General features: G+C 41.5%; 1 protein-coding gene across 3 annotated transcripts in view; it reads right to left on the reverse strand.

Moving 5' to 3' along the window:
- Positions 1–12657, reverse strand: part of slc4a2b (solute carrier family 4 member 2b) — a 55152-nt gene that overhangs the window by 12749 nt on the left and 29746 nt on the right. For all 3 annotated transcript variants that reach the window (XM_085362848.1, XM_085362847.1, XM_085362846.1), the window contains exons 5-8: positions 4381–4549; positions 4055–4290; positions 3169–3293; positions 2128–2348 (exon numbers count right to left, since the gene is read on the reverse strand). In XM_085362848.1, coding sequence (XP_085218974.1) covers positions 2128–2348; positions 3169–3293; positions 4055–4290; positions 4381–4549 — 751 coding nt within the window. The remainder of the gene's footprint in view (positions 1–2127; positions 2349–3168; positions 3294–4054; positions 4291–4380; positions 4550–12657) is intronic.

Raw genomic sequence — 12657 nt, forward strand, 5'->3', positions numbered from 1 at the left:
TACCCCACGCTGGACTTGGGGCTGGGAATGTCACAGGGCAGTGGAAAGCAGTCTGCAGTCAAACAGAGAAGGGCCCCACACCTTCACCCTGATGTTTGCGAAGGAATCTAAGCAAAGTGACTAGCTATCAGTTCAGCTGTATTTAATCATTTCTCCAGCTTCTTTAACACGCAGAACATGTTTTAGTGCAAAGTACAAAGTTTGTGTTAATGCTGGTGAAGATTAACAGCAAATGATATCTACAAGAAAGAGTAACGCGTGAATAATACCATATTTTTAAAATGACATTCCCAACAGTGCGTTTTAAACTTTTTGTAAAAGGTGTAGTTAGGAGATTTCCTGAAAACAAAAGAATAATCTACTCACATCAAGGCACTTTTATTGTAAGGCAAAGATCCTAAAATATTAGATAGAAAACCAACAATCACACAGCCCCTCTGAACGAGCACTTAGTGACTGTGGGAAGGAAAAACTCCCTTTTAACAGGAAGAAATCTTCCGCAGAACCAGGCTCGGGGAGGAGGGGCCATCTGACAGTTAGGGTGAGCAGAGACGGACGGGAGAAAGACACAATGTGGAGTGCCAGAGTTTAATAACTGCTAATGCAAATACAGTGAAAAGAAATGAGTGAAGAAGAAGCACCGTGGGAAGCCCACAGAGGCCTAGGCTTATTGCAGCGCAACTACAGGAGGGTTCAGGGTCATCTAATCCAGCCCCATCTTGAAGCTTTATCAAAAAGGAGTTTTAAGCCTGTTCTTAAAAGTAAAGAGGGTGTCTGTTTCCCAAATTCACAGTTTGAGCCTGAAAGCTCTTCCTCCCATTTTACTTTTAGTTACTCTATGATCCAACAAGTAAGCCCACAGTCTGACAGTGAAGTGCTCTAATGGGGTGATATTCTCGCCGCGGGATTTTGAATCAGCCGAAGACTACAATAACATCAGTTTTATATGAATTTAGAAGCAGGAAATGTAGGGCCTTTTTCTTTATTATCCATGAAACATTTTCAAACCAGGATAAAAAACAAAAAAAGTGAAGTCCCATTGATTGACCATCAATGGGACTTTTTTCTTTTTTGCATTCACAGTCCAGAGACAAACTGATGATTGTAAATATGTGATTATCTGTATCACAATGACCTGTATCCCACCTCTCTACCTATGACAACCTTAGTTTTGTTGAATAAATCAATAAAAGCAATGGTTGGATTTTTTACTAATAAATAAAATACTCTAATAGATCCATCACCTCAGACATTTTGCCCACAAACTGCATATAAATACTTAGTCTTAGGCAAAGAGCAAAGCAGACACAGACAGCTGGAGACACCACAGATGAGTAGTCATACCTGTTGTGCTTTCTCTGGAATCCACCTGAAGAGTGTGTGCAGAGTTGATGTACTGTAGTCTATTGTCTCTCCTCATAAGAGTCTGGACATGCGCAAAAAGCTAGCAAGCACTCTTTTGTGCACACAAAGCCCTGCACTCTTCACCTGATGACGAAATTGAAGTCATATGGCCCACCGGAGGCTCAAGGATGCAGAAACAATAACAAACCTTTACAGCCTGAGATTTGGTGGATTATGCTGTTTAATCACCGTCGTTTTCTTTTAAGAAAACATCTTTCTATGTTTAACAATAAGTCACTATGTACTGCTGAGCAGGTAAGTATACTTTGTACTATTTTTTGTCCAACCTTGCAAGCTGTAACAATCATCATTTTGTAAAGCAGACAGAAACTGCAGAGTAAGGAGATGATTATCTGTTGGGTTTATCATTACAAGGAGCTCATTTTACATACAGGCAGTCATGTGAGCCACTGGTGATCCCAGAATACAGATAAAAAGAATGCTACATATTTACCAGAATACACAAAACATAAAGAGGTAACGAGTCCTCTTTTAACAATATCAACAGCCAATAAAAAGCAGGAGAGAAACGCTTTATTGCTCACATTACATCTCACTTCAATCAACGCTCAAAGTGCGTTTCCTTCAAAAACACCCCTCAAACACAACCACAGAAGGCTAGTTGGAGGGCACCTATGTCAAATACCCCTTTACACTTTTAGTCTGTGTAGGCTTGAACTTAAGCCACGATTAGTATCTGCTTGCCAAATGATTCGCACTCACTCTTGATGCCGTCCAGGTCAGCAGAGGCCAGCGTCTGAGCTTCGCTCTCATCAGTGGGGATGCGCTGGTACTTGGCCTGCTCGGCACCCGTCATGTTGCCCGTGCGTCGACGCTCTGTCAGGTCGTAACTGCGGCTGGCGGAGGAGACGCGGGTCAGTGGCGTGTGCTCGGCTGGGACTGACTGGGCAGTGGGGCTGGAGGGCTCAGATGAAGGCAGTTTACTAAAGAAGAGCAGAAAGATTAGAAGTAAAAAAAGGATTGTTTTTCATCTTTTATCTTTAGGATTGAACATTTCCCCCTTTAAAAACTGGGAACTGTGCACACTCAACCACACATAAAAATCCTCCCAATAGTTATTTCGTTTTAACAGGACTAACATTGTCGAAGTATTACAGCCTTCTACTGCTTCTCCTACTCTAATAAATGCATTCACGGTGCAAGTTACACATTTAGCTGCAAAAAGCAAAAAAGTGGACAGAGGACAAAGAATTTTAACAACACATCCAGCAAAAATAGACATAATTAACTTACCGTCTAGCGTAAACGCTACTTTACAACCTCGTCTTTAAGTCAACTTCCTCCACTTTAGGTAAGAATGGTTTAAAAGACAAATCTTCTGCGGTTAAGCTGATCTCTAATCGACTCAAAATAAGCAAAAGGTGTATGTGCAGCTTCTTTCAAGCTCAGATTTCTTTAAAAAGGAACAAAGTAAATGTCACAGGTGGAGTCAGGGCTGCTGAGTAGCAACAGGTGATATATGGGTCTCTGAGGACAGGATTCCTCTGGTCCATCTGATCATGCCCAGCAGGCTCACTGGATGCCTGAGACATGGTAACGTACAGTGCATCACACACCCCCGCCCCCCGAACAGGCGTGAGCCTCAGTGCTCTCACCCAAACAGGATGGCTGTGAGGACATTTCATCAAAAAAGACAAAAACATGCATTAAGCAGTCATCGCGGCAGGTAAGGCATGATTACCAACCTAACAATCACGCCCTTTTTCACTTCTTTTTGAAGTCTATGAAGCACACTTGACTCACTCTGTGGAAGTTGCGTCTTCATGTTCACCTCCCACACCGGACTGCGGTACGATGTCGAGCTTTCGGACCGAGTGTGGGCTCTCTTTGACACTTCTGGATACATGGTCATCTTCGGAAACGAAGAACTGTGGAGGGAAAAGGAAGCGTGAGAGTGCTGCTTCCTGTAACACGGTCAAACATAAATAAATCAGATAAATCTAACGTCTCTCACATCCAGACAATGGAGAAACAAAGCCTGTGGAGACTTTTGCACATAAATCAGAGTTATTTAGATGTTGCTGGATTTCAGTATGAATTCAAAGGGAGCAAAAAGTTTCATGCAATCGTTTGATTATTACTTGTTGATTTTATGCGAACTCATTCAAGTGGGTTGAGGCAAATAGCCACCCACTCCGAGTCCGGTTCTGTTTGACATTCCCTTCTATTAAAAGGGGGATTTTTCCTGCCCAGTGTTGATTAGTGTTTGTTTAAGAGTATAGAGTTTCTTCTCAAATTCCACCAAGCCTCAGGAACCCATCAACATTTATTCTGGTCTAGCTTTGGTCAGCAAATCAAAAAAAAAAAAAAAAAAAGTCTCTTTATGCTTAAAGTAGAAAATCAAAGGTGAAAAGTTGTCAGACAATTGCAAAACCCAGAATTCAACATAATTCAAGCTTTTAATTACTCCCGAAATTAGAACAAGCCTAAAGGTACACAGTAGGTTTCAATTTGGTTTAAAAGAGAAAAGTTACATCACATTGTTCCATTTTCTCGAAGCAAATTTGTATTTAAAACCCATTTTCAACCAATTTTTGTATCAAATAACGCTTCTCGTGGGGTTTTATCTTATTTGCTCCCAAACACTGTGTTAAAAAGACTCAAATGAATCTAATAATAAAATGATTACCTCCACATCTTTGGTTCTCTCTGACTCAGATCGCTCTGACAGAACAGAATTTAGCTCTGTCCCCTCTTCTTCCTCTTCCTCCTCATCTTCACCTTCCTCTATGGGGACACTGCAGAGAGGATGGCTGCTTTTGTGATCTTTATCCTTCTTCCTTTTCTTGCTGCCCTTCCTCCTGCGTACGTCAGAGGGCAGTTTGGACAGAGGCCGGTGGATGTGGTGAGAGGAGTGTCGGTGGTCTGAAACACAGATAAATACATCAATTTCAGAGGTGTTCGCACACAACTGAAAGCATCTCCATGCTTTATGAAGCTTCTGTGCACGCTCACATTCAATGTCTTCGTCATGGTAAATGTGGTGCTCCTTATCAGGCACGGCAGCAGCAGGCGTGAGGATCTGCTGGAAGCGCTGGACACCCAAGGCTTTATTCAGGTCCCCATCATCCTCCTCTTCTGGGCGCGGAGACCCGTGTAGTGATGAAGCAGCAGGAGCTTCTGGCTGCAACAAAAGATGAAAATAAACAAGACAGCAGTGAAATAAGAATGAGGAAATGCTTCAGATTGGCAACCTGTCCAGGGTGTACCCCGCCTCTCGCCCTATGTTAGAAGAGATATGCATATGTCTAAGAGTGCATGCTGAAAACCCAGCTCAGAATGAACAAGTGTGCGCCTCACTTAAAACCACCACTAGAGGGCGTTCTGTCCTAGCTGTGAACACATCAGTTAGGTCATCTCTTCTTCAACATGAGCTTTAAAGTCAGAAACCATAGCCATGAGCTTTGATCAGTTCCAACAGGGATCACATGGGTGATAAGAGATCTGTTTTCCTGCAGCACGACGCAGTAACCCGCTGAGCCCTGCTCCGTCTCTCCCGGTGAGATATTGAGAAAAGGATGGACTGCAGCGATATGACAAGAGTGCTCAGACACCATTCAGCAGGTGGCAAAACTCGGGGATCGCAAGTCATTTGACACCCTGTTAAATGTTCCCAACATGGTGGTCCTACACTAGGCTTTCCTGTGCTGCAGGGAGCAACAGCAAACGTGATGATAGTTTTGTGTCTAGGCTCAAAGTTTTGGCACAGATGGTACTGTACTCTTATTGTTATCAAATACTTTTCTGATGGGTTTAAACTACAAAACTTCAGTTTAACTACTAGTAATTCAATTAAAACGACAATAAAAATGTCGTTACTTACAAGCACGCTGTAAAATATTTTTATCGTTTTTTTATAGCTCACATCACATTTTCTACACCTTCTACAGCACCTGTGTGATGTACAAAGGTCCCCTAGACACACGAAGATTATGAAGTCCATCGAGATGAGAAAATTTAAGCGGGAAACTTTCTGGTTAATAATAATTATAGGTCAACAGATGATCAGACATGCAGGCATGTGCAGGAAGAGTGTGGAAAACTGACTCCCATAGCCTGTAACACCATGCTTCTTTTTGCATGCCACACAAAGGTGACAGCAGCGGTAAGCCCTCTGCTGAACGGAGGACGGGCTGAAAATAAAAGGCTTTCAAGAAAACGTTCAATATTGACCCAAGGTTCAATTTCTCAGATCTCTCTCCACCCCCTTTTTTTTTTTTTTAAACAAGTGCCTAAAAACAGGAGTGAGCAGACTCACTGCACCTCAGTGACCTCCAGAGTCAAGAATTCAGCTTTAAGGACCAATAACCAAGCAGATCTGTGCTATTTTGCTATGAACTGAAGCATCAGCCTGCATCCACATCACCATCAACCGTTCAGCACTTAATTACTGATCCAAAACCCTGCAGCGCATTATCCAGACGAGTGAAGCCCTCAGAGTGTAGCTAAATGATCTCGTTGTTTGTTTTTACAGGGCCCTCATTCATATCATGGTTTCACGGTGAATCCCTCGAGGTGGAAGCAACGTGTGAAGGATTCTCGAAGGGGTGCAAGAATTTTCCACAACCGAAGGCACGTATGAGAACAAGCTGAAGGAAGCATAGTAGGGAAATAAAGAGAGCAGAAAAAAAACGAGTAAATTGAATAAGATCAACACTTCTTCTGCAGTTTCAGTGACTTACCTCGCTCATGACGTGAGCTTTATCAAAAGCACGGTTTTTGGTGACAACAAGCGTCAGCGCCCTCCACCATGACAAAACTGGATCTCTTACTTCACTCAGCACCTCTATTAAAGAACTGCAGGCAGGAGATATCCCTCTCCCCCTGCTTATCAAAGCCTCGTGATGCCATAATCAGAGCCCTATCGCCCAGCCTGCCACCTTCACCAGGTTGCGTATTGTGCCGAGGCCGAACAAACAAGACTCGCATTCTCGCTTTGAGGACAAGTGTGGCCTGAAAGGACAAGCCGTGTTTAAACAGTCAAGAACAAAACCCGACGCTGACATTCATCCCCACGTTTTCCACATAAAGTCTAAATATTTACCTGGGTGCTTTAAGTGCATATGATCTAAACCTCTTACACTTCTTTTTTTTTGAAGGCTAATATTGACAGAAGTAATGTTAAGCAACGGGCTGAAAAGAAACATGAAAGACTCAAAAGTGACTAAAATCTGACCTGTGAATTACAGTCTGTCTCAATTACAGAAACTAACAAATGCAGCTGTTTTCACCACATATCTACAGCTACATTTAAGACTTTTTAACAGTACATTAAATTATTTTGATGCACGCTCAATCATCCAGGTAAGGAAAACCTAAAAAAGCTGGACACGTTTTCTCAGACTGAAAAGAGATGAACAGAATCTACTTATTTGGGTTCTACTTTAAATGAAACTAATTAAACTTGACATGGAACCAAAGAGCAGTGTGAAAATAGACTCTTTCCAAGAGCTCGAGTTTATGCACGTTGCTCAAATATATTCATTACGGCGAAAAGAAAAACAAAAGTGTGACCCATCTTAAACACACAACGCAGTTTGTTTCATAAGCATTTCCAGTTTTTAGCTTGAGCTAGAACTGTTAAGTTAGACATTTTACAGTCAATGCTTTTTTAAACATGTGAAAAAGCCTGAAAGGTTGAGTCAGACAATAAAGCACGCTCTTAATACTGAATTTGCACTGCATGATCCAAATGTGTAGACCGGGGCTAGAGATGTGCGGTTTGAGACCCGGCAAAACTGAGTTTAAGACATTTTAATATTTTAGCTTTAGCCAGAAAATGAGAGAAGTTTAAATGCATTAGTAACATAATTCAATCTAAGCACACTCTTCATCAATCCTGTTTAAGTGGTTCAGCTATTTCAACAAATGATCTATGTTCATGTATGAGAATTAGCAGTTGAGGGAGCTAATGTACGGTAATGCAATCTAATGGATCCAATACAGAGAAAAAAACAGTTTAGGATTTCAATTGTTGTGAGCTGAAGAAGGAAGAACAGTGCACAGAGTCCTGGGAGGACTTGAGACGGGGTCTGGGTGCTAGGGAAGACTTATCAGATGACTGGGGAAAGTTCAGCAGTAGTGCCAAGAAGGTGTTCGGTGTGTCCTCTGGACAGAGCAAAGAGGACAAAGAAACTTGGCTGTGGAATGAGGGAGTACAAGAAAGTGTTCAAAGAAAGAGGTTGACAGAGAATAAGTGGGATAGGCAGGATGTTTAAGAAAGTAGACAGGAGTACTGGGAAGCGAGGTGTACAGGAACGAGAGGTGGTAAAGACAAGGAAAAAGTTTATAGTGAGTTGTACCTACTGATCTCCAAAGGCCTGAGCATTTCAAAGGTTACTGTGTCTGATGTGGGCCTGTCTGATCATTACTGTGTTTTCTTTGAAAGTAAAATCTCAGCCCACACAAATATATCAACAACAGTGATCACAAAACGGTGTATAACTGAACACAGTAGTGCAATTTTTAACCAGGTCTTCCCATTAACACCTGACCTGTCCAGAGGGTCAGTCAATGAGCTCGTCAATAGCTTCAATGCTAACATGTTAAATGTAATGGACACTATTGCTCCCATTAAGGTGAAGGTTATCTCTGGAAGGAAAAAGTCTCCATGGAGAAACTCCACACTGGTGAAAAATGAAAAAAGAGAGTGTAGGAAAGCTGAGCGCAGATGGAGAAAAACAAACCTCCAGGTTCATTATGACATTTATAAAGAGAAACTTCACAATTATAATTTACAACTGAGGAATGCAAGGAGGTCCTACTTCTCTGACATCATCACTAAAAACAGCCATAATGCTCGGGTCTTATTTTCTACAGTTGACAGGCTAACAAACCCTCCTGTGTCAGTGGCAGCTGAACTTCATTCGACCATGGCCTGCAATGGTCGAATGAATGTCCTGCCAACAAGTTTTTTCAAAAAGGTCTCAAAGACTTTAGAGTCAGACCTGTTACAGATCGTCAACTTTTCTTTATTATCAGGTGTGTTTCCAGAATCACTAAAAACTGCTGTAATCAAACCTATACTGAAAAAGAACAATCTTGACAAGACACAAATGAACAACTACAGGCCGATCTCAAATCTCCCGTTTTTAAGTAAGATCATTGAAAAAGCAGTTTCTCAACAGCTCAGTTACTTCTTAAAACAGAATAATTGCTACGATGCCTTCCAGTCAGGTTTTAGACAGAACCACAGCACTGAAACCGCTCTGACCAAAGTGTTCAATGACATATGTCTGAATACAGACAGTGGAAAAATGTCAGTCTTAGTTTTACTGGATCTCAGTGCAGCATTTGATACAGTTGACCACAACATATTACTCAAACGACTGGAGAACTGGACAGGTCTTTCAGGAACTGTACTAAACTGGTTCAAAACATACGTAGAAAACAGGAAATACTTTGTATCAATAGGTAACTTCACATCTGAGCAGACAAGTATCACATGTGGAGTTCCCCAAGGTTCCATCTTGGGACCCCTTCTGTTTAACATCTACATGCTCCCACTGGCACAGATTATAAACAACAACAAAATAAACTATCACAGCTATGCAGATGACACACAAATATATATCACAATGTCACCAGGAGACCGAGGCCCTGTACAGGCTCTTGGTAAATGCATTGAGGAAATCAATGACTGGTTGTGCCACAATTTTCTCCAGCTAAACAAAAACAAAACTGAGGTAATAGTCTTTGGCGCCAAAGAAAAACGATTACAGGTCACCAGAGAACTTCAATCTATACATCTAAAAACCACAAACCAGGCGAGAAATTTGGGTGTAGTGATGGATGCAGACCTAAACTTAGAGAAACACATTAAGACAATAACAAAGTCAGCTTACTATCACCTCAAGAATATTTCAAGGATAAAAGATCTGATGTCTCAACAGGACCTGGAAAAACTAGTCCATGCATTCATCTTTAGTAGGCTTGATTACTGTAACAGCATCTTTACAGGTCTACCTAAAAAAAATCAGTCAGACAACTACAGCTCATTCAGAACTCTGCTGCTCGAGTCCTCACTAAGACCAAAAAAGTGGACCACATCAGTCCAGCTCTGAGGTCCTTACACTGGCTGCCTGTCCGTCAGAGGATAGACTTTAAAGTTCTGATGCTGGCCTATAAAGCTCTGAATGGTTTAGGACCAAAATACATCAATGACCTCCTGACCCAGTATGAACCATCCAGATCCCTCAGGTCATCTGGATCCGGTCTTTTATCAGTTCCCAGAGTCAGAACCAGACACGGAGAAGCTGCATTCAGCTTTTATGCTCCTTATATCTGGAACAAACTCCCAGAAAGCCTCAGATCAGCTGAAACACTCAGTTTATTTAAATCCAGGTTGAAGACTCACCTATTCTCAGCTGCATTTGAATAAAGCACCAAATCCACACTTTAAGCTTAAATTTCAAAACTTACATTAACTACTGATTTTATCTACTGTTCTGATTTTATATACTGTTGTTTGTTTGTTTGTTTGTTTGTTGTTTGCTTGTTTTAATCAATTTTAAATCATGCTTTTTATTTGTTCTTGTTTCTAATGTCTCTGTAAAGCACTTTGAATCACCTTGTTGTTGAATTGTGCTATACAAATAAACTTGCCTTGCCTTGCCTTGTATGTGAGGCTGGATACTGAAGGAGTGTTCATAGCTGCACCGTGCTGTTCTCTTCAAGGAATTACCATTCCACTGCTTTGATAGCACTTTAAAGCATATACCTAAGGTTAGAGCATTTAATATTAATTCAGTACCAACTGAGTCATGTGTGATTCAGCGAATTTCAGTTATTTACCCACATTAAGGCCTGTTTATCTTAGGCTCAGCTCTTTTGTGTTGGTGCAACCTGACAGGAGCCCATCCACTCGCGTTACATATAAAATGTTATAACGCAAGTTAAATCATCAGTCAAGCAGAAGTTAACACCAAGATAAAAGTAGCGAGGTAGTGGCTGGATTTCATCTTTACTTTTTGCGGATGATGTCATTCTGTTTGCTTCAACAGGTGGTGACCTCCAGCTTGCACCGGAGCAGTTTGTGGTCAAGTATGAGACGTCGAGAATGAGATTCAGCACCTCCAAGTCCGAGATGATGGTTCTCAGCTGGAAAAGGGTGGCGTGCCCTCTCCTGGTCAGGGGAACGTTTCTACCCCAGGTGGAGGGGTTTAAGTATCGGGGTCTTTTTCATGAGTGAGGGGAGAGTGAAGCGTGAGCCACAGAAAGGAGTTTCCTTTAGAAGTGTCCTGGACTGTGTTAAACTTGATTTGGACTTCTTTGGGAAATCTGATTTATGACGAAACCAGAAGTCACTCTTGACCCTACACCGCAACTCTCCACGCCATTCACACCGTTGTGAGCTGCATCAGTCTGATGTGTAGTTGCATTTCTCAGGAGGTGCACATCAAAGGTTATAGCATAAGGTTAAAATGAATTCACAATTACATTGTAAATTACATCATAGATTTGCCTTCGAAGCATGAGTCACGCATTAGAAATAGGGTGAGGAGGGCTGTCTGTGTCAAAAGGAGCCAGTTGAGGTGGTTTGGGCATCTGACTAGGATGCCTCCTGGACAATTCCTAGGCATGTATTTCAAGTATTTCCTACTGGAAACAGGTCCTGGGAAAGACCTAGGACTCTGAAGATATTATCTCTCTCAGCTGGCTTGGGAACAACTTTGTATCCCCCTGGATGAGCTGGAAGACGTGGCCAGGGCGAGCAAAGTCTGCCTGAGCTGATCCCACATATGCGGCAAAAGAAATATGGATGGATAATTTTAAAAGGGGCATGTCTAGTTAGCTTTTCCTCAAAAAATATATATTTTGTTAAAAGCGATTTTCAAATAGCTAACAGGGTTTATCAAATACTGTATTTGCCAATTTTAAAACCTTTATCCACTTGTGAAAGATTTCCTTTCAACATTAGTTTACTGTATCTGCCGCACTAAGACTGCTGAAACATGTAATGCATCCATTTTTAATGCAGGTTTTAGTAAGTGGCATGCATGTGCAGAGACTGTTGTAGAAAGAAACCAACACTCAGCATGTGGAGGCTGCAGGAGATTATTTGTGTGGTGAGGCAGTCGCAAATCCTCCACAGTCAGCACTTGGAAGCAAAGTGGAGGCGGGGGTGCAGACACTGTAGTGATCATGTCGTGCATCGTGGCTGATGTGTCGCTGTATTAACTCATATCTTTAAAGTAAATCAACTGCAAGGAAATCCCAGTGCAGATTGTGCTCAGTTTTCCAGAACAGTGTGTGAAAGCAGAAGAGTTGTAACCCAGGTCTTACCTCAGCCAAATTTCTATTACAAACATTGATTTCAACAACCTTCCTGTTGCATCATGCATTAAAAAAGGCCATGTTTAAAGTTTTGCTTTTCCCAGCCATCAGTCTGACGCAATTCGGTAGTATACACAGCCTGGGGTCGTGTTTCTATGTTACACCCTGAAAAGGGGCTGAAAAGGGGATAAGTCAATGACGACGCTCAGACACGATGCTTCTCTTTCAGCAGCTTCATTGCGAATGATTCAGAAATATAAACATACATACAAAAGTATTAAACATCTTAACAACGATGTACAGTCTCTGTTAGTTGTAAGACAATATATCTCAAGACTGTTTTCTTTCCTTTTCTATAAGTTACAGATTAAATTGAATGTAAGAATTTACAAAAACAGCTTATGAATCAATAAACAAACTTAGACCATTAAACTGAAATGTACAGAAAATAAACAAAATATTCATATAAAAACACTAATAGGCATTTGTCTCTTCATACAAAATAAACATGTTCTTCGTCCAGATCAAATGCAAAATGCACACAATGTATGTTTCATACACAGTCTGGCACGATAATGCTTCATGCTAGCCACCAACAGAGCGCTTAGCTTAGCTTGCTGCTTATAGCTTATCCTAACATCACAGTTAACACAGGTCATCTAAGTATTCCTAGTAACCTCTTGGTACATTTGGAAACACGGTCAGTACAACTCAACATACATATTTGTAAAGTCCAACAGCAGAATTGCACAATTATTACCTGAAAAGGGGATAAGTCAATGACGACGCTCAGACACGATGCTTCTCTTTCAGCAGCTTCATTGCGAATGAGGCATCGTGGCCAGAGCTCCCCCTTCCGGCAACAGCAGGCATAACTAATCAATCATGATCACTAAATCACATGGATTATTTCCCAGGCTCGACAAGTAGATCACAGATTGAATGTTACACAGGTTG

This window comes from Diplotaxodon limnothrissa, linkage group LG9, assembly GCF_057381915.1.
Source record: "Diplotaxodon limnothrissa isolate DT_005_m linkage group LG9, D_limnothrissa_male_GT1.1, whole genome shotgun sequence".
Lineage (NCBI taxonomy): Eukaryota > Metazoa > Chordata > Actinopteri > Cichliformes > Cichlidae > Diplotaxodon > Diplotaxodon limnothrissa.